Below are 25,600 nucleotides of genomic sequence, written 5' to 3' on the forward strand. Positions count from 1 at the left end.
ATCCGACATCTGGATTGTTCTGGAATGACTGGCGCAGATATATATGACAGGAGTGACTTGCCTGAGTTGGAGTTGGTGTAGTTCAGTTGTGAGCTCAGTCAGTGAGTGACTGCCAGTTGCTGTAAAATGCGTGAACTGCTGTGACTGTTGAACTAGTGTGCTACGGCGTGGACTGATGGTGAAAAAGGGACCGTGAAGCTGTGTGATGGACCTTGTGTGTGAATGTAAAACTGTGTAGGTGTGCGTGAACTGTCTAGTGTGTATAGTACACACTGCCCTAGGGTGCAAGTGTATGTGACTTTGCAACATAACTGTTTAGCTTGTAAGAATAATCTGTAGTGTTAGAGCAAGTGAGAAATTAGGAAGGAGAGAGCGAGCATGTGAACTGTGTAAGTGTGTGTTATGAGAAAAAGTTATGTGTGGTTCTGTATAGTTTAATGCATAATTAATAAGTCCTAGTATAGAAACTACCAGTCTAGTGATAATTTATCTTACTACCCCACTGACTCGTCATGTTACTACTCGGCATGTAAAAGAACTCCTGTGGGACAAAATTCCACCACCTCGGCATCTTGGAAAACGTAAAATTAATTAGTGGGATGTAAAAACAATAACATTATTATTATTATGATTATTATTATTATTATTATTATTATTATTATTATTATTATTATTATTATTATTATTATTATTATTATTATTATTATTATTATTATTATTATTATTATTCCTTTTCTGGTGCATCCATCACTCCACTGTATCAACTCTTCCACAGAAGGAATCTTCCTTCTGTGCAGTTCATTGAAGACGTTCAGAATGGCAGCTGCTACTTCACAGGAACCACGGTTTGCTTATTCTTCAACCCACATCACCATGAATGAATTATTGGTGGAGCACACATGCACACACTCATTATGCAGCCGTAATTGTCTTTGACACAATGCCTGAGAATGACTTAGCCATGGCACGGGTAATATTTGTTGCATATCGAATGTGAAAACTTCAAAGGACAAACTTTGATCCCTGGATTTCTTTACATATTCTGCATCAGATTTTCGGACGTACGTTTCCTTTTGTGTCAAAAGTTTTGATCTCTGTATTTCTTTTATGTCTGGTTCACTTAATAGATCTGTCATCTTGTCATGTATAGTGCAAGACTCCGTACGAGATGGCCCAAAACTTAGTCGTTAAGAAATACGTCTCAGTACATTAATTCTTCAGTTTCACAGTCACAAGGTTTATTTGCTGGAATATCACCATATTTTGGTTTACTTGAGTTTCAACCCATTTTTATTACACTAACCTACATGAAATACTGTATGTGAATTTTTCTTCATACTCGCTCACTTACAAACTGGGGAAAAACAGGTAGTCAGATCCTTACCACCAGCATTTATTCCAGCTCTCCCCCCCCCCCCCGCCCCTTCCCCCTTTCTCTCCTCCTTCTCTACCCACCACTGCCCGCCTTTTACACATCAACATTGGGGATGAGGCAGGCGCATACTTTCAGTTACCAATTGGCTCAGAATTTTACCGCTAACTCCCCTCCCCAAGCGCTTATTAGTAACGTTGGTTTAACATTTCCTTTTCTGATTGTAACAGTTAATGCTAATAAACATTTACCATTATATCAATAACTTACAGTATAGAATGATCTTCACAACCTGGAATAATTGCCAGTGCATGACACATAGATGTGCCTTCAGAACATAGCTATTCTATGCATGTTATAGTCTTCAGCCCTCTCAACTTTACAGGCTTACGAGATATCTCAAAACACTGATGCAGGGTATTAGTTCCTGTCTTTGAAGATTTTAAAGTGGTTTGTGCAGCATTATGAATGTGTTTGAATTCATGAAGGAGCTTTTCTCCATTTTAACAAATTGTATAGATCTCTAATATGAGACAGGCCGAGTAGCTCGGACATTAGAGTGCTGGCTTTTGATCTCAGCTAAGTCTATAGCAGAGGTTCTCAGCTGAGCACCTGTTGACGCTAGCTCAGTGCGGCCGGGCTGGTGTGATGTAAATGCGGGCAGCTTTCGTAAGCATATGTCACAGTGAAGCGAGACAGTGAACCCACTTTGCAGGGAAGGCAGCAGTGACTTCGATTGTGACTACGAAGCTCTCCTCCACTACTCAGTGAAATGTCCATTGGAGTACAGTATTAAAAAAAACACTATAAAGTCAGCTTCTTGTGATTTATACTGTGCTCGATATAAACAGTCGGTTTTATTTTCTTATATTCTTTCAAAGAAAAGTAACACGTTATGATTTTTGCGTTACAATCAATAGAGGTACACAGTTTAAGTGTACAAGCTACGATTTACAATTCCTTGGATGGAAATGACAGTATTTCTATTGAAAAAAGGTAAAATTCCTGTTATTCCTGTTATTCATTAAGTAAAAGGTAATATAATTACATAATTCAACAAGTTTACTGCTTGATTTTGCACAGTGTTGTAGTGTTGTGAGACATTTCCTGTTCACTTAATTTCTGAAAATAGTATTTTAAACTTATCAGGCATCTGATGATAATAGCTAGCCTATAAATGGCGAGGGAATTTCATCATGTGTGAGGACATAGATATTTGCTATCCAAGATTAAAATACAACAACGATTTAAATGCAACTACCAAATATATAACCTGACTGAATTTATTCCCAGTAAACATGATTCGATTGTTGGCGAGTTTATCAGATAATTTAAACCCAAACAACCACAAGCCACAGCTTATCCACCTTAACCCCGTATTATATTAAAAATGTTTCTAAAGCACCTCTGAAAATGTAATAGTGAAAATTGTAATTCATTATGTACATTATAAAAATACTTGAGTTTGTAGGCCTAACGGTTTATTGCATCTGGTCAGAATACATAAACTGCAATGAATATAAATAACTTATATCTTACAGCGTAAATTGAAAATGATGTGTAATTCTGCCCTCTTTCTTTCATTATTTTCTGCCTCCATTTCAAACCCGGATATCACCACAGTGATCGAGAGTGAGTGGTAGAACTTCACCCAGCCTTCATGGCCAGAACATCACTGGCTGAATAGCATACACTCATCGCCTGCCTGCCTGCCCGCTTACATTGCTAGGCATCTGCGGGATGAAATGCCCAGCGTGAGCATCTCCGGTGTAGAAGTATTTGAAGGTAGTGAAATATACCATCCTCACGTCGGTAGATTTACTGGCAGTAAAAGAACTCCTAGGGACAACATTCCAGCACCTCAGCATCTCTGAAAACGGTACAAGTAGTTAATGAGTTGTAAAACCAATAAAATAATAATAATAATAATAATAATAATAATAATAATAATAATAATAATGTGGCTGTGAAAGCATCAATGGCAACATAATGTAATATGTTGGTGGGGTAAATAAATGAATACAGAAGCTGGTAGCATTCTACTTCTAAAATTTATGAACTAATTACTAGTCTACATATTAACATTCACAGGTATACCGAGATCACAGCCTACGCTCACAGTATGTGACACACACAATTACACTGTTCGTGCTCTCGGTCTTGTTCTCATGTTCATTCACACTAATTCACACAGACTTCAGTCACTAACACTACAGTCTCACACAGTTACTTTGTTGCCACTGTCACAGTTCACAGCCTGCACACATCAGTCTCACAGTTCAGGATTGTATCCTCTATCCACACACTCCGGTAGAACTCTGCTCACAGCCCCATGCCGAAATCTGATGTTCTCTTCCATGTTGCACCAGAACACATGACTTTCTCTTCCAGCAGCTGGCCCAAGAGAGACACACACACGATGACAGGCATACAGAACGAGTCCTCAGCTCCAACGTGCAGACACTCCAACAGATTGATACACTCAGCTCAGGCGGTAACTCACTCGTACTGAACTTGTGAATCTACACTCATTGCTGTCGTTTGCTCACTGGCTGAGCTCACACTGAACTGAACTCCTCGCACTTGTTCGCCACCTTATTTAAGGGTACTATCCCTTTGAGATACATCGGCCACTCGAAGTTTGTGGAAACTTCCAGATATGGAAGACTCTTAATTCACGGGCTCATCGTATCTGTACCACTTGAGGCCTCCATCGACACAGCGGCAAATGACTGCACTTGCAGCAGTGTCTGACCAATGTGTGCCAGCACTCACTCACGAAGCTGCTTGTGCAGCGAGTAACGAAGCAACGTCACATGAGTTGGGGCCATAATGGATCACTCCCACTCCAGCCTTGCTCCACAAAACTGTGAACATACCATGATGATGATGATAATAATAATGATAATAAATGGTTGTGGTGCTGTCAGTTATTTTATTTTTTTACAATTTGTTTTGCATTGCACCGACACAAATTGGTCTTCACAACTACGTATTTTTTTTTTTTTACGGCGACGATGGGATAGGAAAAGCTTAGGAGTGGGAAGGAAGTGGCCGTGGCCTTAATTAAGGTACAGCCCCAGCATTTGCCTGCTGTAAAAATGGGAAACGATGGAAAACCATCTTCAGGGCTGCCAACAGTGGGGCTCGAATCCATTATCTCTCGGATGCAAGCTCACAGCTGCGTGCCCCTAACCGCACGGCCAACTCGCCCAGTAGTTATTATTATAAGGAAGATAACGGTGGTATTATTAACCCTTCTGACTTCATACCAATATCCCCGCAGGGAGTTGAACCTTGTGAATGTGGAGTGGTATCCATGGGTTCCAGATGAGACTGGCATTACTTCCACTTATACCAAATTCCTTTATTTTATCTTTTCTGCCTGACCTTTCTTCATCAACATTTCTTCTCTCCTATCCATCTCCCTACAAGATTTTCATCTTCCTGCCTTTTAAGGCTCTTCGCTTGTTATCTGACCCTTTAATTCTTTACTTTCATTTTTCTGTCTGTCTCATTCTCATTCTTGACTCTGATGATATGAAAGTGATTGAGGTATGAGTGATGTTAGTAATGCCATTGCTTTATGCACCCAGCCCAGTTGGTGTGTGAAAGTGTCGTTCATAGAGTCAGTTGGTGTATATAATTCAGTGAGTTTGGCAGACCGATATGTAACAGCAACAGCTTGCTGGTGAGGAAGGCATTTTCCTAGTATGCCTCTTCAGAGACTCCTTTGCTCCTATGGTAGCTGATGGTGGATCTGTTGAGGATCCAACCAGCCCTTAGGCTGAGGACTCAACATAAGTTCCATTGTTGCCAAATACACTTCCTTTCTTTTCATGTTATTCAACATGGTATGGCGGTTGGCACTTTTCATGTTATGAACTTCATGTTTTGTCTCCTCTCTCTCGCCCATTGAATTCTGTACTCTTTCCTGAGATATAGTTTTACTGGGTCATAAATCCACTCTATCTTACTGTTTCCAGTTTTTGTACAAGATATAATAAAAAATGGTTAAGTAACAAAAGTTGGTATGTGCTACTTAGAAAGAGTTGTCTGTTTTTATTGTAGATGATTTAATTGAATATTTATACTTATTTTTCAGGCATGCAGTGTTATGAAGTTGCTAGATGAAGCAAGGCAGGCACTGGGAGACAGTGATACATGCAGAGTTATGTTGGCAGAAGATTATACTGTTTTAGATGTACCAAGACCATCCTAAGCTCCTTCATTTCTGAACATACTGATGTGTATGGTAACAATGGTGGTGGTACATATTCTAAGTTGCCAATTACCATATAATTAACTACTGTACATTATACACTGAGCGGCATGAAAAACGCAACACTTCAATTTCTTTCTAAACTGAAATTTATTTTGACACTTTTATGACACTAATCCACTACCTTATGATATTGTGGTATGATTCCATCTAAGTGTCTAACAATGAAAACAAAAGAAATTGAACAAATTAAGCCAGAGATGCACATTTCAAGGAAATATTGAGTAAGGTCATAAAAGTAATGCCCTTCTGTTTTGATTTTATACACTTCAAACTTTCACTTCACAGATCTCAGATACGATCTTGGGGACCTCTGTTCGCATCTTCAAAAATGTGTATTGCCACCTCTTGCACCAATTACGGCATTCAACCTTTCAGGCATGCTCCTGATTAATGCGGTAGTGTCCTGTCGAGGAATCATCTCCCATTCTTCCAGGAGGGCATTTTGTAGGTCCTGTAGGGTCTCTGGATAGTGCTGATGGGCTCTTCTCCCCAGCTGGTCCCAGACGTGCTCAATAGGATTCAAATAAGGGCTTCGAGCTGTCACGTTGGTGACGTGTTTATTGCTCTTCTGAGACACATTTTTGAAATGACATTCATGCTGTAGAAATTGGTATCATTCGGAAATTATTTCTGCCTTGTATTCCACTATTTCTTCCTGCGTGGCTTGCTCATGTTATTTGATATCTTCATCTTTGAGGCTATGCTCTTATATTGCTGTAATGTTTTCTCCTGTAATTCTTAAAATTGCGTCTTGTACGATCTCTTGCCCTAACTTTGAAGTGTTACGTTGAGAGCGAGTCTTTCCTTCACCTCTCCTTCTTCAGCCAATCACGGCGCTTGGAGCCTTCGTTGTTGGAGGTCCATGCTGATTGTAGGCCAGGAGTAATCGCTGGAGCACGATGGAGTCAAGACGTGTTTCGTTCTCACTTCTAGATCGGGTTTCAATCTACCACATGGATACTGGATAACAGAGTTCTGCATAAGGATTTAGTCCTTAGTGCTGCCTTATTGGTCTCGGGAAATGTCTCATTTTTTTATATTATGAATTTAGTAGCTTCAAGAATTATTTCATACTAGCATGCTTCTGCAAACTCCAACACTGCAAGTAAGTCTCTTCTTCATTTCTATCTTGCATCTGTTTCCTGCTTTGTGAAGAAAAATGAGTTGAAATTCTTTCATCTTCGGAATCGTCATGGGTCTTGAATTTGTTAAGTCGTTCCACTATTCCTTTTTTTAAGTTACCTTAGTTTCCTCTAAGCTGGGTTTTCAAATTGTACTTAGTTATACGTCCAAACTGTTTCGTGAAAAGAAAGTGTGTGATTAATTGAAATAATTTACGGATTAATACTATTGAGCAATTCTATGAAACTATTCTATATATAAATTTTTAAAACTATGCGAGATTTCACTTGGGTACCAGTCTCTTGATTCATTTTTATTTCTTGTTAACTTCTGTTTCTCCTTATTTTATTTTTACCATGTAGTTGTAAGTTTATTCTTTTTTCCTTGATACCTTTCTTGTTGGACCATTATTGTTTTGGTTCATGTTTTGGTGGTTGCCAAGGTCTCTTGGCATGTTTACGTCACCATGGTAACTGGTCGCGTTGGTGATAGTGATTGTTGAATGTTGTTTGGTGGAGTTGTGATTTTTAATAACATGTGCAGATATTGTCCTGATTCTTGGTGATTTTTTCATCTAGCTATCCTTGCTTTAATGTAATTTTATTTATCCCTCTTCCTCTTTGGTGTTTATATTTTTCTGGCCTTACGTCAGTTTGAGCCTGCTATTTTCTGATCTGCGAGGCAAGTACTGGAGGCCGTGTGGAATCTCCGTGGTGATCATTTATTCTGCCTAGGTGTTTTCAGAGTAATGAAATGTTTGTATAAGTTTAAGAAATATTGTCAAAAAGAAATATTACTGGAAGACGAGATGCATGAAACATGTTATTAATTTGACAAGAGTTTTTGGTTGTATGGAAGTTATGCAAATGTATCATTTTATTTTATTTCTCCGTCCGGACGGTACATTAAGATTTAATCTCTAGATTTAATTTATTGTAACTAAGTTTGGGTGGTTTTCTTTTCTTGGACGTTTTCCCTGCTGGTAATGGTTTAATTCTAATTTAATAAAATAAATATCCGGGAGATAGTAGGTTCGAATCCCACTATCGGCAGCCCTGAAAATGGTTTTCCGTGGTTTCCCATTTTCACACCAGGCAAATGCTGGGGCTGTACCTTAACTAAGGCCACGGCCGCTTCCTTCCAACTCCTAGGCCTTTCCTATCCCATCGTCGCCATAAGACCTATCTGTGTCGGTGCGACGTAAAGCCCCTAGCAAAAAAAAAAAAAAATAAATACATAAACTATGTTCACTATGAGAAACTTGTTTTCTTTAATTGTAGATTATCACTTTATGCCATACCAAGATTTATTTGGATACATGGTCGCTGGGGAATTAATCAATGCATTGATACTTCTTTCTCTTCTTTATAAATTGATAATTTGTCAATATATGAATTTTTCATCTAAACAGTGTTATGTGGCTGAAGATGTTAATAATATACGAAACATGTACCACTTTTAACCAATAAGTTGCCTTAAGCAGTTAATGTATCAACAAGGTGGAAAATAAAAAATACTTAGTTGTGAATGTGTGTGAGCATCACGTCTCTTTATGTCTCGTTTGGTGTAACCGATGTACCGGTATCCTATAAGTTAAGTGTACTAAAATTGTACGTGGTGACTGTGTGTGAATAAATCTGTTTATCAATGAAGACTGATTCATTTATGGTAACGATGTGGAGACGCCTACAAACCAGGACTATAATTGGTGACCCCATGTATAGAGCACATGCATACCATAACCTATCTTCGACCACATACTTCACCACGGCTTACGGTATGTTATCATACTTTATTTCAAAGAGGCATTGGGCTGTTTACTACATCGGGACTACTATATGTTTTCGGAGTATGAAACCAACTCAACAAACGACAAAAACCATTGCCAGAATCATAACGATCGTTGGTGATACTCATTGCTTTAGACTTCACCCGGCAACTGCACGCTGCATCTGCTACTCCTCGAGAACACCACATTTCATATGGAAACCTGTATGTATATAAACTACTTTATACTTGTTCTGGAATCTTGCAAAATTATGCACAACATAAATTCGGCATGAAGTTGTACGAACATTACAGAGAACTCTATACATGGACAGTACCTAGTTTTCTAACCATAATTACATTCTTGGTGTTTAATTGATGTGTACGTAATTCAGCAATCTTTTGTGCAATTTTTTATTTCTCTTTTTGCTAATTAAGGCCTGAGATACAGACTAGTTCACAATATAGGCCTACCATTATCTGCTGTTCAAACACGTACAACTACTTCATAATAGCCTACTCCTCATGCATTACAACTGTTTGAATGGTTGTACCTGTCTTTTATAAATCTATAATTGTCCCTTTTAGTTGTTTTTAAGTTGTTACAGTACAGGTATAACATAAAATTGATTATATGGACATTTCTCAAAACTTAAAAAGGACATTGGGACCCACGATTTATGCTTAATATCTTCATATATATAACCTAAATTGACGTATAATCTCCGCAGGATTATTTTGTCAACTTATCATAGTTTATATGTTTGTGAACCTCTTATCATATGCTACCTGCATAACATTTCATGTTTGCAGCTAATCTATAAAACTGTCCCAAGCTATTTGTGCTTGTGTTGTTCATCCTCACACATTCCCACACACTTACAGACACAGCTACACATTGTACCTCTGGCTGCTTCTTTGTTAATCTTGTCCGGTATTTCCAGAATTCGTTTTCTTTTTTGCTTCTGTGTTGTGTACCCATTTTGATTATAACGGAGAATCGATTAAAAGATTTAGGGGAACAAAATAACAACTTACAACAGAACCAACTCCAACTTATTGCTTTGACGGAGCCTTTGCAAGAGCAGAACGAGGCATTACTAGCACGGCTCCAGGAGCATGAGTCTGCTGGTGCTGTTGCTATGTCTAGTAGTGTTGGCCAAGGTGCCAAAATCTCTGCCAAGTTACCACCGTTTTGGTATGACAGACCCACTGTTTGGTTCGCCCAGGTAGAGACTCAATTCAGGTTCGCAGGCATTATGGCTGACCAGACTAAATTTGATAATGTAATCTCACAACTTGACACCAAAGTCATAGCCAAGGTAGAAGACATTGTCATTAACCCCCTTTGCTACAGGATGTTACGATAAACTAAATCTGAATTGGTTCGTCACTTTTCAGTATCCGAACAGCAGTGAGTTCGCCAACTTCTTGGTGACGAAGAACTCGGTGATAGGAAACCATCATAGTTTTTACGTCACTTAAAGTTGTTAGCTGGTAGCTCACTTCATGACAAAAGTATATTAAAACAACTCTTCATGCTTTGACTACCACCGCACTTGCAGGCTATATTAGTGGCCCAGTTAATGCCTCTAGCTGATATAGCAGTGCTTGCAGACAAGATCTTGGAATTTTCACCTAATGTCACACCATTAAGAGAGAAGAATTTCATAGTGTTCCGAATTGAAGTGAGCTCACTATTAAGTTGAAAGAAGATATGTGATGGTTCAAACCTTCAACACTATTAAAATAAGAAATGTAAGTTTTGCATTCCTACTTAATTATAATTGGTACCAGTTTCAACCAGTATAAGTATAAAAGACAATGCACAGGTAAATAAAATGTGAAGTTTAAATAATTCCATCAGTTGCTGTTTGTGAAACACTACAACACTCTAGGGAGCACTGTGTGTTGAAATTTCAGCTAATCACAAATAAGTATAAAAGATGATGCACAGGTAAACAAAATGTGAAAATTAAATAATTCTTTCAGATACTGTTTATGAAACACTCTTTTAACACTTTAGAGAGCAATGTGTGTTGAAATTTCAATGTTATGAAGAAGTCTTAGAATCAAATACGTATTTTTCAGTTGCAGTTCATGAGGTGCTGTATAATTTTAGGGGCCAGCACTGCATGTCAATAGTTCCGAAAATATTGAAGAAGCCGTAGATCAAGTATGTAGATGTAGTACTGAGCAAGTTCTTGAAGAGTAGCAAGACATATGTGCTGATTGGTACTGTACTTCCAAAAGTTTGTGGAAATCCGATGAAAAAATTAAAAAAGTTCAAGTATCAAGCTTTTAAATGCTGATATGAGTGAAATAGTACAATATAGTTGTATATTATTTGTCAAAAGAAATATATCCAAGTTAAAGAAATTTGTTAGATTTTTGGAAGTTATTGAAACTTACGGCATAGAAAAAAACAATTATGGAGAGGAAAAAATACTAAAAAGTGCAAAATTGGAACAGTTGAGGAGCGTAATGACATAGCATGTTATATCTTGAAGGTAAGAGTTGACGTCGATCTTAGAATAGCGTAATGTATAAATGTGAAAGTTAGAGTGGTCTAAATCATTAGAGATGTTAGGAAATATAATTCAATTTGGAGAGGGGGAAAAAAAAGAAGGAAAGTAAAAAGGAAAGAAAAAGTTGAAGTAGAGAAATGATGATTGAAATAAAGGAAAAAATAGTGAAATAAATGACGAGGTGTAGTAGTTTAAGGAGGATTAGGTGGATGGGTTATAGGAAGTGGAAAATGTAGGAACTATATAAGACCGGGAATATTTAATTTGGGTTTGTAAATTTAGCATTTTTGAAAAAGCAGATAAGGAAGTTGAATAAAATATTAGGTTTTTCAGAAATGTCATTTTAATTGAAATTGGGATTGAAGTATTGGTCAATATGAATAAAACAATTTTCAGTAGTGTTTAGAAGGGGGCCTTAAGTATTTTTATGTTTTTATCAATACTGGTGAAATTATGATTTTAGAGTTTGTTCTCTGCAATATCTGTTCATTAGAGACAAGGTCAGCCCAGGAGACTTAGCCTTTTCCTATGAAACTACATTTCCAGAGCTTCCAGCCTTTTATGGTGGTCGATTTAAAAGTCCAAGCTTCAATTCCATAATGCAAAAGCTATAAGAAGGTCTGCAACATCACACTCACCGCACGAGGAAAAATTCGTTACCGGTGTTTTATTTAATTTTATTTATCCTCAGTTTTACCTTTAAGGCGTTATCACACAGTAAAGCCTTTATTTTGTTGATCTAAAGAGCGCATGTTTCGAGAATCGCTAGAACTTCTCACTGCTTTTCTCACAAAAGCATGCCTCGTGAGACTTTCGGGAATATAAGCACGCTTCTTACGTCACGGTTGCGCGACACACTGAGAACCGGATTTTACATCTTGCCTAGTGTGACAACAGGCTAAGTCATGAAAGGAAGTTTGGCCTTCTATTCTCAGTGTATAATACACGAGCAAGCTAGAGAAAGGTCTGCAAAATCACACTCAGCGCACGAGGAAAAATTCGTTACCGGTGTTTTATTTAAGCCTAATCATTTGACGGGGGTGAGTGCAAACAGTACTTATATTGCCGATGACCTTCGATGTTAAGCCCCTTTAAACAACAAGCATCATCATTGCATATTGATGACCACCAAGAGGAAATCATGGACCTATGAATATTTCACGGTTGTCCCAGAATAAACTGCAATGTCATGTTTGTTCCCAGTGTAATACTGTAGTATCAAACACCGAATTACAACAGGTATGATTTGGAGGCAGTCAGACATCGGTTAGTGGCTCCTACCTTGTCTCATCAAGCTGCTAGTACAGGTATGACTACTTACGACAGTAGGATACACTTTTTCTGGGGGGTGAAACATCTTTTTTTAAATACTACAGTGAGTATAGTTTAAGACTGCATAGCGGAGCACAGAGAAGCGGAGACAGCGGGCGTGTGACAAAGTGTATGTCGATGGAACTTTTCAATATTGCCCTGCTTTCTTTTTTCAAATGTTCTCCTTGCATGACTACCGAAACGGACATTGTTGTTTGAGTCATCAGTCCTTAGATTGGTTTGATGCAGCCTTCCATGCCACCCTATCATGTGCGAACCTTTTCATATCTACGTACTACTGCACCCTACATCTCTCCTAATCTGCCTGTCATATTCATACCTTGGTCTACCCCTACCGTTCTTACCGCCTACACTTCCCTCAAAAACGAAATGCACAAGTCCTGGGTGTCTTAGGATGTGTTCTATCATTCTACCTCTTCTTCTGGTCAAATTTAGCGAAATCGATCTCCTCTCACCAATTGGATTCAGTATCTCCTCATTCGTGATTCGATCTATCCATCTCGCCGTCAGCATTCTTCTGTAACAGCACATTTCAAAAGCTTCTGTATTCTTTCTGAGCTAATTATCGCCCATGTTTCACTTCCATACAATGCCACATTCCGGACGAAAGTCCTCAAAAATATATTTCTGTTTCTTATATCAGTGTTCGAAGTGAGCAGATTTCTTCTAAGGAAGGCCTTCCTTGCTTGTGTTAGTTTGCATTTTATGGCCTCCTTACTTCTACCATCGCTAGTTATTTTACTACCCAAGTAACAATACTCATCTACTTCCTTTAAGACTTAATTTCCTAATCTAATGTTTCCTGCATCACCTGACTTCGTTCGACTGAACTCCATTACTTTCGTTTTGGAATTACTAATTTTCATCTTGTACACCTTACCCAACAATCTGACCATACCATTCAGCAGTTTCTCCAGATCTGCAGTCTTGGATAAAATAAAAATATCATCAGCAAATCTCAGGGTTTTGAATTCCTTTCCTTGGATCGTGATTCCCTTGCCATATTCGTCTTTGATTTCCTTTTGATGTCTGTTCTATATCAACATTGAAAAGGAGGTTGGGGGGGGGGGGGGGGGCAAACTGCAACCTTACCTTATTCCTGCCTGGATTGCTGCTTCTTTTCCAAAGCCTTTGATTCTTATCACTGCAGACTGATTTTTATACAGATTGTAGATAATTCTTCGTTCTCTGTATCTGATCCCGATCACTTTCAGAATCTCAAATAGCTTGGTCCAATCAAGATTATCAAATGACTTTTCTAGATCTACGAACGCTATGTATGTGGGCTTGTCCTTAATATGACCGTCTAAGATCAGACGTAAGTCAGGATTGCTTCACGTGTTCTTACAATCTTCTGAATCCAAACTGATCTTTTCCCAGCCCAGTTTCAACTTGTCTTTCCATTCTTCTGTAAATAATAAGTGTTGAAATTTTGCAGGCATGAGATACTAAACTAATGGTGCGGTAGGTTTCACATTTGTCAGCACCGGCTTTCTTGGGAATAGGTATAACGACATTCTGCCGAAAATCGGATGACACTTCTCCGGTCTCCTACATCTTACACACTAAATGGAATAACCTCGCCATGCTGGTTTCTCCCAAAGCAGTCAGTAATTCAGAGGAAATGCCGTCAATTCCAGACGCCTTGTTCCTATTTAGGTCTCTTAAAGCTCTGTCGTATCCTGACCCCAACATTGGGTCTCCCATTTCATCAGCATCAACAGCCTCTTCTTGTACCGGAGCCATATCTACGTCATTACCTTGATACAACTGTTGGATATGCTCCTGCCATTTTTCTGTATTGTCTTCTTTCCCTAGAAGTGGTTTCCCATCTTCGCTCTTAATATTCATACACCTAGATGGTTTCGTTGATTCCTGTATGCAGCATCTACCTTTCCTACGACCTTCACCATCCTTGCACTTCTCCTTCAGCCATCATCCACTTCATTCTTTAATAGTCTGTATTCTTTTCTGCCCTCTTCATTTTTTTTCATTTTTGTACTTTCGTCGGTCATCAATCAGGTCTAGTATCTCCTGAGTTATCCATTGATTCTTAGCTGATCTTTCCTCCTTTCCTCCTAGCATATCTACAGCAGCCCTAGAGACCTCATTCTTCATGACTGTCCACTCTTCCTCTATAGTGTTTCCTTCAGCCTCTTCACTTAGTTCTTGTGCAACATGTCCCTTGAAACAGTCCCTTAAACTATTTTCTTTCAACTTGTATAGATCCCATCTTCTTACATTCCTTCCTTTCTTCAATTTCAACATCAGAGGGCATTTCATGACTAACAAGTTGTGGTAAGAGTCCACCCCTGCTCTTGGGAAAGTTTTGCAATTCAACACCTAGTTTCTGAATCTCTGCCTAATCATAATGAAGTCTATTTGATACCTTCCAGTGTCTCCAGGTCTCATCCACGTATACAGACGTCGTTTGTGGTGTTTGAACCAAGTATTAGCTAGGACTAAATTATGATCGGTGCAAAATTCAACCAGCCGACTTCCTCTTTCATTCCTTTGTCCCAATCCGAATTCTTCTGCTGTACGAGTATTACCTTCTCTTCCTTGGACTACCACTGCATTCAAGTCTCCCATCAGGATTAAATTCTCATCACCTTTTACACATTGTATTAAATATTCTGTCTCTTCATATATTCGATTTCTTCGTTATCTGCTGAACTAGTGGGCATATATATACCTGCACTATTGTGGTGGGCATTGGTTTGATGTCTATCTTGACAACAATAATCATTTCACTGTGCTGGTCGTAGTAGCTTACCCGCTGCCCTATATTCTTAGTTATTATTAGACCAACTCCTTCATTTCCCCTGTTTGATTTTGTGTTGATAATACTGTGGTTGCCAGTCCAAAAATCCTGCTCTTCCTGCCAACGTACTTCACTTATACCAACTACTTCTAACTTTAATATATCCATCTCCCTTTTCAGATTCTCTAACCTACCACAACGATTCAGACTTCTAACATTCCATGCTCCGACTCGCAGAATGTCAGTATCCATCTTCCTGATGATTACCCCATCTCGTGTAGTCCCCACCCGGAGATCCGAATAGGGGACTATTTTACCTCCGGAATATTTTACCGGGGAGGAAGCCATCATCATTACATCATTCATACAGGGAGAGCGAAATGTCCTCGGGAGTTAGTCATGGCTGTAGTTTCCCGTTGCTTTCAGCCGTATAGCACTATAAACACAGCTAAGCTATGTTGAGTATTATTACAAGGCCAGATCAATCAATCATGTAGTTTGCCACCCTTACAACTTCCGAAAGGCTGCAACCCCGCTTTCGTTGAACAATTCGTTAGCGTGGTCTCTCGACAGATACCCACCCAATATGGTTGCACCTGCGGCTCGGCTATCTGCTTCATTACGTCACACAAGCCTCCCCACCGCGGCTTGGCCACATGGTTCACAGGGCCACGTATTTATGCTTTATTACTTAATAAACAGGCTGAAACTTACAAATAGGTATTTACTAAAATCCAAGACATTTGTAAATCAAAGGGCTTACATATTAAACTGAAAATCATCGTCTCTGGTTTTGAACAATTTTTGCATAGTACTGTACGTAAAGTTTTTCCCTGTGTACAATACGTTGTTGTATTTTCCACTTATGCCAAAACTGGTACTGAGAAATACAGGAACTTGGACTATGTAAAGTGTTCTCTGCACAGTGCTCAGAAGTGGGGAAATTTTTAGTCTGTTTCTTTGGCCTTCTTTTTCTGTAAATCGTAGACATAAACGACTCTTTCACATATGATTTAATGGCTTCGAAACCCTGATTATGACAAGTAGGATGAATTTTGGGACTATATCTGTGATTATTACATCTCGGACAAAGCTGCATTTCCCTCTTCATTATCGGGACACCAGAATATTGACGAATTAAAGGAAACCATGAATAAATTTTATCATTTCAACTAAAATGCCGCCTCCTACCGCAGTCACCCGAATATTTTCACGTTCATAAGCACCATATTAAGTTTCAAGCGCTAAAGTACGTAAAGATCCAAAGCAGCCAGTAACAAGTTCCCATCAGGAAGAATACAAAGACAATCACTAAATATCAGCATATTTCACACTTGCGTCAACAATACCTTCTGAAGGAAACATCCAGATTGGAATTCATTAAAAGAGCAGCATATTTAAATTAAATATACAAGGTCAAATTTTGGGAGTTTGAACATTGTCTCTGAGGGAGTTTACGTAGTCCCTGTGAGGAAATATACGTTACCTGAATGAGGCTTTTACTTGACCGTGCCGGAGTTTACCGTCGCGGGTGTAGAACCGGGAAACTGTATACGGAATTTTCGAAGGCATCTGTTAACTGGTTTCTTCTTCTTGTGCAAATAACACCCGATCAAAAATATTATCTACGCTATAGTGTACTTAACCATCACGATAATAAAACATATGAATTTTATTTATATAACAAGTCTGTGCAGAGTTATCTTCAATTTATAACAGACATATGAATGAACTAGTTGATGTACCCGTGCTTCGCTACGGGATTCTCAGAAAGACTGACTTGGTGGTTTTCCTAACTTAATTCAACATAGGTCATTACAAAAACGTCAGTAGGAATGTAGCGATTGAAAGCAATGTTATGATATAAAATACTCGATCAAATGAAATACCGCACACTTTCTCACTTTCAACGATGAGTACTACGGTGCCGATCTAACAGTCCAAAGTTCCAGAGCTGGAATAACCAGGTCGCAGACTGCCGTGAACACTCCTCTGTCATTATTCCGTTAAATATGCACACTACTCAATCCAATTAAAGGCTCAGAGTAGGGACTGTATAGCTCGAATACTATGATGAACCAGTGTGTTACGTACCAGATATATCAGAAAATGTATGAACCAGAGGAATGGCATGCTAAAGAAGAAAGTTATCTTACACCACAGCTACTTCCCACCAATATACAGGCAGGCTGTTACAGTCGGTACGACCAAGCGAGTTGGCCGTGTGGTTAGGGGCGCGCAGCTGTGAGATTGCATCCGGGAGATAGTGGATTCGAACCCCACTGCCGGCAACCCTGAAGATGGTATTCGGGAGATGGTAGGTTCGAGCTCCACTGTCGGCAGCCCTGATGATGGTTCTCCGTGGTTTCCCATTTTCACACCAGGCAAATGCCGGGACTGTACCTTAATTAAAGCCACGGCCGCTTCCTTCCACTTCCTATACCTTTCCTATCCCATCGTCGCATAAGACATATCTGTGTCGGTGCGACGTTAAGCAAAAAAAATGGTATTCCGTGGTTTCCAATTTTCACACCAGGATGTACCTTAAAGCCAAGGCCGCTTCCTTCACACCACTATTCATTTCCTATCCCATCGACGCCATAAGACCTACCTGTGTCGGTGCGACGTCAAGCAGATTAAAAAAATCTTGGTACGCTGCAGTAATCCTATCTATCGGGGATGAGAGGAAAGAGAAGACAAAAAGCACATCACGACAAACAATGGTCAATGTAGTGTTATTGTTGATAAAGTTTATGAGCTATATTGCAGGCCTTCACATTAATTTTCTTTCGACTGTGATATTAGGGTGTCTTACAAAATTATTTATATCGTAGACTGTAGTTCCTTATTCTCAGACTTTACATACCGATTTTCACTAAATTCTGTTTACCCATTTTCTCGTGACTCGGCGCTGATATGGACTTAGTAACAAAAATCCAAATTCATGAATATGTCCGATTATATGCGGTACGGTAACAATGTATAAGACATAAGTGATCGGAAATTTAATAACTTCTTACATAACTACTACTAAAGACATAACTAAAGTTAGGTTAGTTACGTAGTATTTATCGATACGACCACTAATAACATAAATATCTTATTTGAGAATTACATTTCAGACCTTCCCCTAAACTACCATTTCACTCAGCGTGCATAAAATAATTTGTAGCCTTGATTGCAGTGGTTCATCACCCGTCATTACATACCGATTTTCATTAAATTCTCTTCAGCCGTTTTATCGTGATGCGTGTACATACATACATACATACATACATACATACATACATACATACATACATACATACATACATACATACATACATACATACATACAGAAATTACGGAAAAGTAAAAAATGCATTTCGTTGTCACTGTGGACATAACCAACACAGAAATACCATTCTTTTCAAATTCTGAGTAATGTACAGACAAAACTCTTATTTTATATATATATATAGATTTATCGATACGACCACTAATAACATAAATAACTTATTTGAGAATTACATTTCAGGCCTTTTCCTAAACTACCATTTCACACAGCGTGAATAAAATAATTTATAGCCGAGCTTGTAGTGGTTTGTCACCCGACATTACATACCGATTTTCATTAAATTCTCTTGAGCCGTTTTCTATTGATGCGTGTACAATCAGACAGACAGACAGACAGACAGACGGACAGACAGATAGACAGACAGACAGAAATTACGGAAAAGTAAAAATGCAGTTCTTTGTTACTGTGGACATAACAGATACAGAAATACCATTCATTTCAAATTCTGAGCAATGCACAGGCAAAACACTTGTTTTATATATAGATTACATTTTAGGCCTTCCCCTAAACTACCATTTCACTCAGTGCGAATAACATTATTGATAGCCTAGATTATAGAGACCTATTCCCCGACTTTGCATACCAATTTTCGTGAAGATACGACCATTAATAAAATAAATATTTGACAATTAAATTTTAGGCCTTCCCCTAAACTACCATTTTTCTCAGCGTGTATAGCCTATATTGTAGCGACTTATTTTCCATCTTTGTCTAGCGATTGTCATTAAGACACGGCCACTAATGACATAAATATTTGAGAATTAAATTTCAGGCCTTCCCCTAAACTACCATTTCACTCAGCATGATTTAAATAATTTATAGCCTAGATTGTAGCGGTTCATCACCCGACTTTACATTCCAATTTTCATAAAATTCTCTTCAGCCGTTTTCTCGTGATGCGTGTACAGACAGACAGACAGACAGACAGACAGACAGACATTACGGAAAAGTAAAAAATGCATTTTCTTGTTACTGTGGACATGACCGATACAGAAATAGCATTCTTTTCAAATTCTGAGCAATGTACAGACAAAACTCTTATTTTATATATATATATATAGATTGAATTCATGAATGAATGAATGAATGAATGAATGAATTAATTAATTAATGGTTGTATAACTGAATTGTGTTCTAACGGCAAACAAAAAGTTATATACATGTCAAGCCTGGATTGAATCAGCGTGTGTTGTCATCCTACTCTAAACTCGCAAGCCACGACCTAGACCAATAAATCACCCCGTCCTTGAATCATATTTCACTGATTCTCGACAAGGCTGCATGCTCCCTGCCCTGGCCTGCCGTTATCTAAGACCGTCTGCTGATTCATCCCACTTCCCTACCGTATGCTTGCTGAGCCTCAGTGCCCTATATGTCTCATTTAATCTTACTTTATTTACCCCGAACCCAAAATATCGAACAACAACACAGAACAAAACATGACAAACATCCTGCACTCACTTCCTATTACACTATGTTTACCAGGAACCCAACACCGTCACACCCTTCTTATGCACTATATTGTTCCCGAACCCAAAAATATCTAACAGCATCACAAAACAATACATATGAAACCTCTGCGTACACCAACATAAAACATTATTTCATCATTGCACTAATACAACTGCAGTGCTCACACACGATAACTCCCCTCTGTGACAAGTGTCTCTTGCGCATTAATCAAATGCCCGCTTTATTTTCTTTATATATAATTTCCTCACTGCACTTAAATACAAACTTAAATTACCTACCCTTTTCCACTCTTTTACCACCCATCCAATAATTTTCTGTTCATTACCAGCCTCCTTTAACAATCCTCGCTGTCTCTCACTAAATATTTTACCTTTCACATTTTACCTCTCTTTACATATTGATAACAAATGCAGATCTTACCTCATTTCACCACACAATAAAAATGTAAATGTAGGTACATAATATAAATGTACATAAAGTATTTTCCTTTTTCCGGATCCAACTCTTGTTCTTGCATAAACACAACATTCACCATAATAAACCTCTTTTTGCAGATCTATCTACAGTACTAATACTTATCCTCGTTACTTGGCTTATCCTTTTAAATATACTTAGGGTCACTCTCCTCCGACATCCCTCCATCTGACTTTGCATTTGGATATCCTTTACCCTTTTTATAATAATTCTTCCAAACCCATTTTCTCTTTTATCCCAATTCTCGTATCATATATACCCTAGTCCCAACCTTTCCACATTCATTTTGACCTTTACCAACCAGCTCTCCCCATACATACTTTTGAGCTGTTGCAGATAAGCAGCTTGTAGCAATATGCCCCCTTCTCCTCTCTTTAATCTCATCCAGTAATTCGGTACTATCTTCATAATTTCCACTTCCATATATTCCCCATAAATTACTGTCGCCCCTGCGTTAGCTGTGAACTCAGGAAGGCGCATCAACGTCTTACTCAATTTACTAGTTATCTGATTTAAAATATTCTTTCCTTTCTCCAAACCCCACAGTTCAGCTCCGTAGAGTACTCTGCTTAGCACCAATGTTTTGTACACCTCAACATCTACACCGGAAGCACCTATTTCCTCCTTTTCTTTCTCGATCTTTTCTTTCGGCCTACCATCACCTTCGTCTAATTACAGTTAAGTTTCGGGGACCACTTACTCACATACTCTGAGACCGCATTTAAATTTCTTTGTAAACTCCACCATGTTAGAGTAATTAATAGCACATTGTCAGCAAAAATCAATTCTGGTATCTCTTAATCGCCTAAAACTGGGCAAACCCATTCATCTCCCGTATGTGCTTGCAAAATATCATTTATAAATAATAAAAATAGAATGTGTGATAGTTTACAACCCTGCTTCAATCCAATCTTACATTCAATCAGGTTGCTTACTATACCCTCTTCCAATTTAATACAACAGTAAACTTCATCACATATGGTCTCAATCACACGGATCATCTTTTCTGAAAACCCCACCCTTCCTAATTTTGCTACTAACGCTCTTATACTCACTGTGTGAAAAGCTTGATCGAAATCAATGGCAGCTCTATATACTTTACCTCCTTCCTTATTCAGATATTTCCCCAAGATCATCTTAACTATCATTACATTATCTGACGTCCTTCTGCATTTTCTAAAACCATATTGGAAATTTGACAGTATCCACTGCTCTTCAGCCCAGTTCCTCAGCCTATTCGCTGATATACCTGTATAAATCTTGCTCAAGGAATCCAGTAAAGTTATTCCTCTGTAATTACTCGGGAGATTACTCTCTCCTTTCTACTAGATTGGGCATATAATCCCAATTTATCACTCTTTTTGGAAACCTACCACACCCGAAAATCTTGTTGAACAATTTTACTATGCTCTCCATCATCTGTCTATATTTTCCAATTTCTTTCCAAAATAAAGATATTCTATTTTCCAAAATAAAGTAATTCAATTTATTCCTCCTGGTGACCTGATCCTCATTTTCCCTATCACTTCCATTACCTCCTCTCCTGATCTCTCTTTATCCAACTCATAAATCCTTACATCTACTCCCCTTTGTATCACCTTCTCCCCGTTTGTTTCTCTCCACTTATCCCTCCCTCCTAATAATTTGCGAAAGTACTCCACAAATGAATTATAGTCAGTTTTAGGTTTGTCAAACCTCTTCCCCACCTTGCTAATTTTATTCACTCTCTCTCACACCCTTTCAGGTTGCTTCATTCTACATTCCCTATTTATCGCCTCTGCTTGCTCCCTCAGCCGGAATTTCTTTCTCTCTGCAATTTTACCATTATATTCTTTCCTCAATCTACACAAACCTCGTGCGTCCTATAATGTTTTAGAGCGCTCATGACTACTTTCCCCATTTCCTTGCACTCTTTATTATACCACCCACCTTCCACTACCTTTTCTTAAATGTAGCTATCTCAGCTACCCTCTTTTTTGGATATTCAGTTAACTCCACCGCTCTCTCCACATTATCCTCACTTACAGCTACCTCGCATCCTAACTTAATAATTTGCAAGTCATTTTCTATAAGAGTATCTAATTCCGATTTTAATTCCTCTAACCACTTATATTTAATATATCTCCTGCCCTTCTCTATACTCCTCCTTTTCCCTCCTCTCTCTTCTTCTCTCACTCTTCTTCCCAGCTGAACATACACCGGGGAATGATGGAATTCAATCCAGTCCCCTATTTATATCCTCTTTATTCTATCCAACATGTCCCCCGAACGAACTACCAAGTCTCTAACCCCCTTGAGATGTAACGTAGGTCAGTTTCCCTTCCCTATCCCCATCCCACCAGCCGTTCAAAATATATAGGTTACCTGCCGCACATAATTATAGCAATTTTAACACATAACTATTCCTTTCTTTATCTTCACTAAGCCTCACTCCCCTCATCATTATCCTGCCCTCTTTGCAATATGAAGGGCATAGGTCGCCTATTCTAGCATTCCAGTCACCTAACAAGAACATCCTGTCTTCCTTATATTTCCCACCAATGACACTTATTTCCAATAATAGATCCTCGAAAAAAAATTCATTAACGTACAGCACACCCTTAGAATGATTGTATAGGAAAGCCAAGCGTACCTTCTTCTCTCTCTTTCTCTTTCCTCATATTAAACCTGATATAAACCACCTCTTCCATCTCATTTTCAATGTCATTAATTAATCCACTAATTCCTTCCTTTATTAAAACCACTACACCCCCACTACACTACCCTTCATCCTCTCTTTCCTTTTTGTTTTTTCTTGACCAAAAACTCCCTCCATGTTAACACCGTCCCTATTTCTAACCACATCTCCAACAGGGCCACAATATCGAAACCCTCTAACTAATTTTATCACTTCTTCGTTCCCCATCATACTTAACCAACCTTCAATGTTTACAAAACCTATCTTCCAATCTAGTTATAAGAGTTCCTCCCCTTCCTCCGTTATTTATAACCCCCTCTGCCACATTGCTTGATTTACTTATAATTATCTTCACCCTCTCCCTTTCCGCTTCCATTTCATCTTTTCTAGGCATTGTATGACACACTTTATCAATCTTTTCCTCCTGACCTTTATTTTTCTTTCCCCACAGGTCTTTTAAACTCAAACTTCTTCCTCTGCCCAGTGCCTCGCTTCTTTTTCTTTCTTCTCGTGCTGCCTCTCCTCTTTCATGTATCTGCATACTGCCGTCAACACTCGCCGATTAATCACTTTCCCCTACCACTAGTGACTGCTGACCTCTCGTATCCGCACTTGCGCTGTCCTGGACTTTGTCCTCTCCCGTGCCACCGCCACCTGCCTCGTCATGGCCATCCGTTCGCTCTGTGACCTTTCTTTCACCCTGTCTCGTCACCAGACACCCTTCCTGTTTATGCTTTTCATCGATTTCCTATAGGTTATCCACTGACCAAGTTCTAGTCCATCTTACATTCCCCACCACCAGCTTTTGGCCCCTGATGTATGCTCTGAGTCCTTGACTCCTGGCTATCACTAGGTGGTTCCTCGAAATTCTAATGTTTTTACTTCCTTCACTCCCCATGTCTCTTTTCACCCACACCTTCTCGTCTTGTAAATTCCCTGCGTTTCTCACCACAATATCGGCCACAATATAACCTGGCCTTTATTGGCCTATATGACCTTTCACTTTTCCTACCTTTTCCACAACGTCCACTTCTCAGAAGTTCATCTTCATTTTATTTTGGATCACCTTCACTACCTCCACCACCTTATACACTAAATCCACTTTATTCTCTCGCTCCCTCTTGAACACCATAAATAAAGATACATTTCCTCGTACGTTCTTGACTACTAATGGCTTCATCTCTCTTCATCTTAGTCAACTCCTCTTGCAAAATTTTCACCTTCTTCCTCAGTAGCACTATTTCTTCCGCATTAATTTCCACCTTAGACGTAGTTTCACCCATTTTCTCTTGTATCCACCTCTTCATATCATTTATCTCCTTCGATTGTTTCCTTATCATTTCCTTAACTTGGTCCATTTGGCAAGCCTCTTTAACCACCTCCTTAATCGCTTCAAATTCAACCCAACCGATGGCACCACCTGGACCAGGGCTTGGATTCAATTCCATGCACCCAGTGATTGATAGAACTGCCACCACTGCTGCCACCAGTGACACTTCCCTCATACGTTTCATATAGCCCTTGCCCTCCGTTCTCCTTATTACTTTTCTCTTTATACTCCTCTGCCATTTTCCAATTACTGATCGATATTGTTCCAATGAAATATCCATGTCTCCACACTAACCGCTCAGCACATCAGCTATCTCCGTTTGCTTACGCTCAACTGCATCGCGATAATAACCTTACAACACACCTTAAAAGTCCAATATTTACTAGTGAACTGAGCGATAGAGCTAAGCATCTGCTGCCTCAGCTGTCAACACTTCTTGTCACGTCAGGCTTGACACAAGCCATATGCACACTCGCTCGGGGATTCCCGTAGCCTGTGAGCAGGAACAAGCCCCCGAGGCGGACAACATCATGAACGTAGTCCTCAAGAAACTAAGCAACAAAGCCCTTACAATAATCACCAATATATTCAATGCCATGCTTAAGTTGCAATACTTCCCAGAACAATCGAAATTAGTGAAAATCCTAGTGTTTGGGAAGCCAGGGAAAGATAAATCGGACCCTAACAACTATCGACCCATACGCCTGCTAGCAGCCATAAGCAAAGTATTTGAGAAAATTCTGCTAAAAAGGCTCGTAGCACACGTCAAAGAGAAATGAATACTAAGGAACGAACAATTTGGGTTCCTTAACGGGCATTCCTCCACACAACTCCTTACGCGCTTCCTAGAACATGCCATCATCGGCGATAATAAGCGAAGGGACACGGGCACGGTATTTCTAGACATACAAAAGGCTTTCGATAAAGTGTGGCATAAAGGCTTGCTGGCAAAACTGGTAGACTATGTGTTCCATCCTGGATATGTAAGGCTCATAAAGTCATACGTAAAAGACAGGAAATTTCGAATAGACGTATATAACACTCTATCATGTACGCGAAATATCAGAGCGAGCGTAGCCCAACACTCACTAATAGGCCTGATCCTGTGTGTCCTATATACCAATGATATGCCGACAGCG

The 25,600-nt window shown here is 39.0% G+C and overlaps 1 protein-coding gene across 1 annotated transcript in view; it reads left to right on the plus strand.

Moving 5' to 3' along the window:
- The window catches only part of LOC136858032 (zinc phosphodiesterase ELAC protein 1), a 120,435-nt gene extending 112,004 nt beyond the window's left edge, over positions 1–8,431 (plus strand). The window contains exon 8 of the mRNA XM_067137247.2: positions 5,478–8,431. Within this exon, the coding sequence (XP_066993348.1) occupies positions 5,478–5,594 (117 nt within the window). The 3' untranslated portion in view covers positions 5,595–8,431. The remainder of the gene's footprint in view (positions 1–5,477) is intronic.
- Positions 8,432–25,600: the final 17,169 nt, after the last annotated feature.

This window comes from Anabrus simplex, chromosome 1 (genome assembly GCF_040414725.1).
Source record: "Anabrus simplex isolate iqAnaSimp1 chromosome 1, ASM4041472v1, whole genome shotgun sequence".
NCBI lineage: Eukaryota > Metazoa > Arthropoda > Insecta > Orthoptera > Tettigoniidae > Anabrus > Anabrus simplex.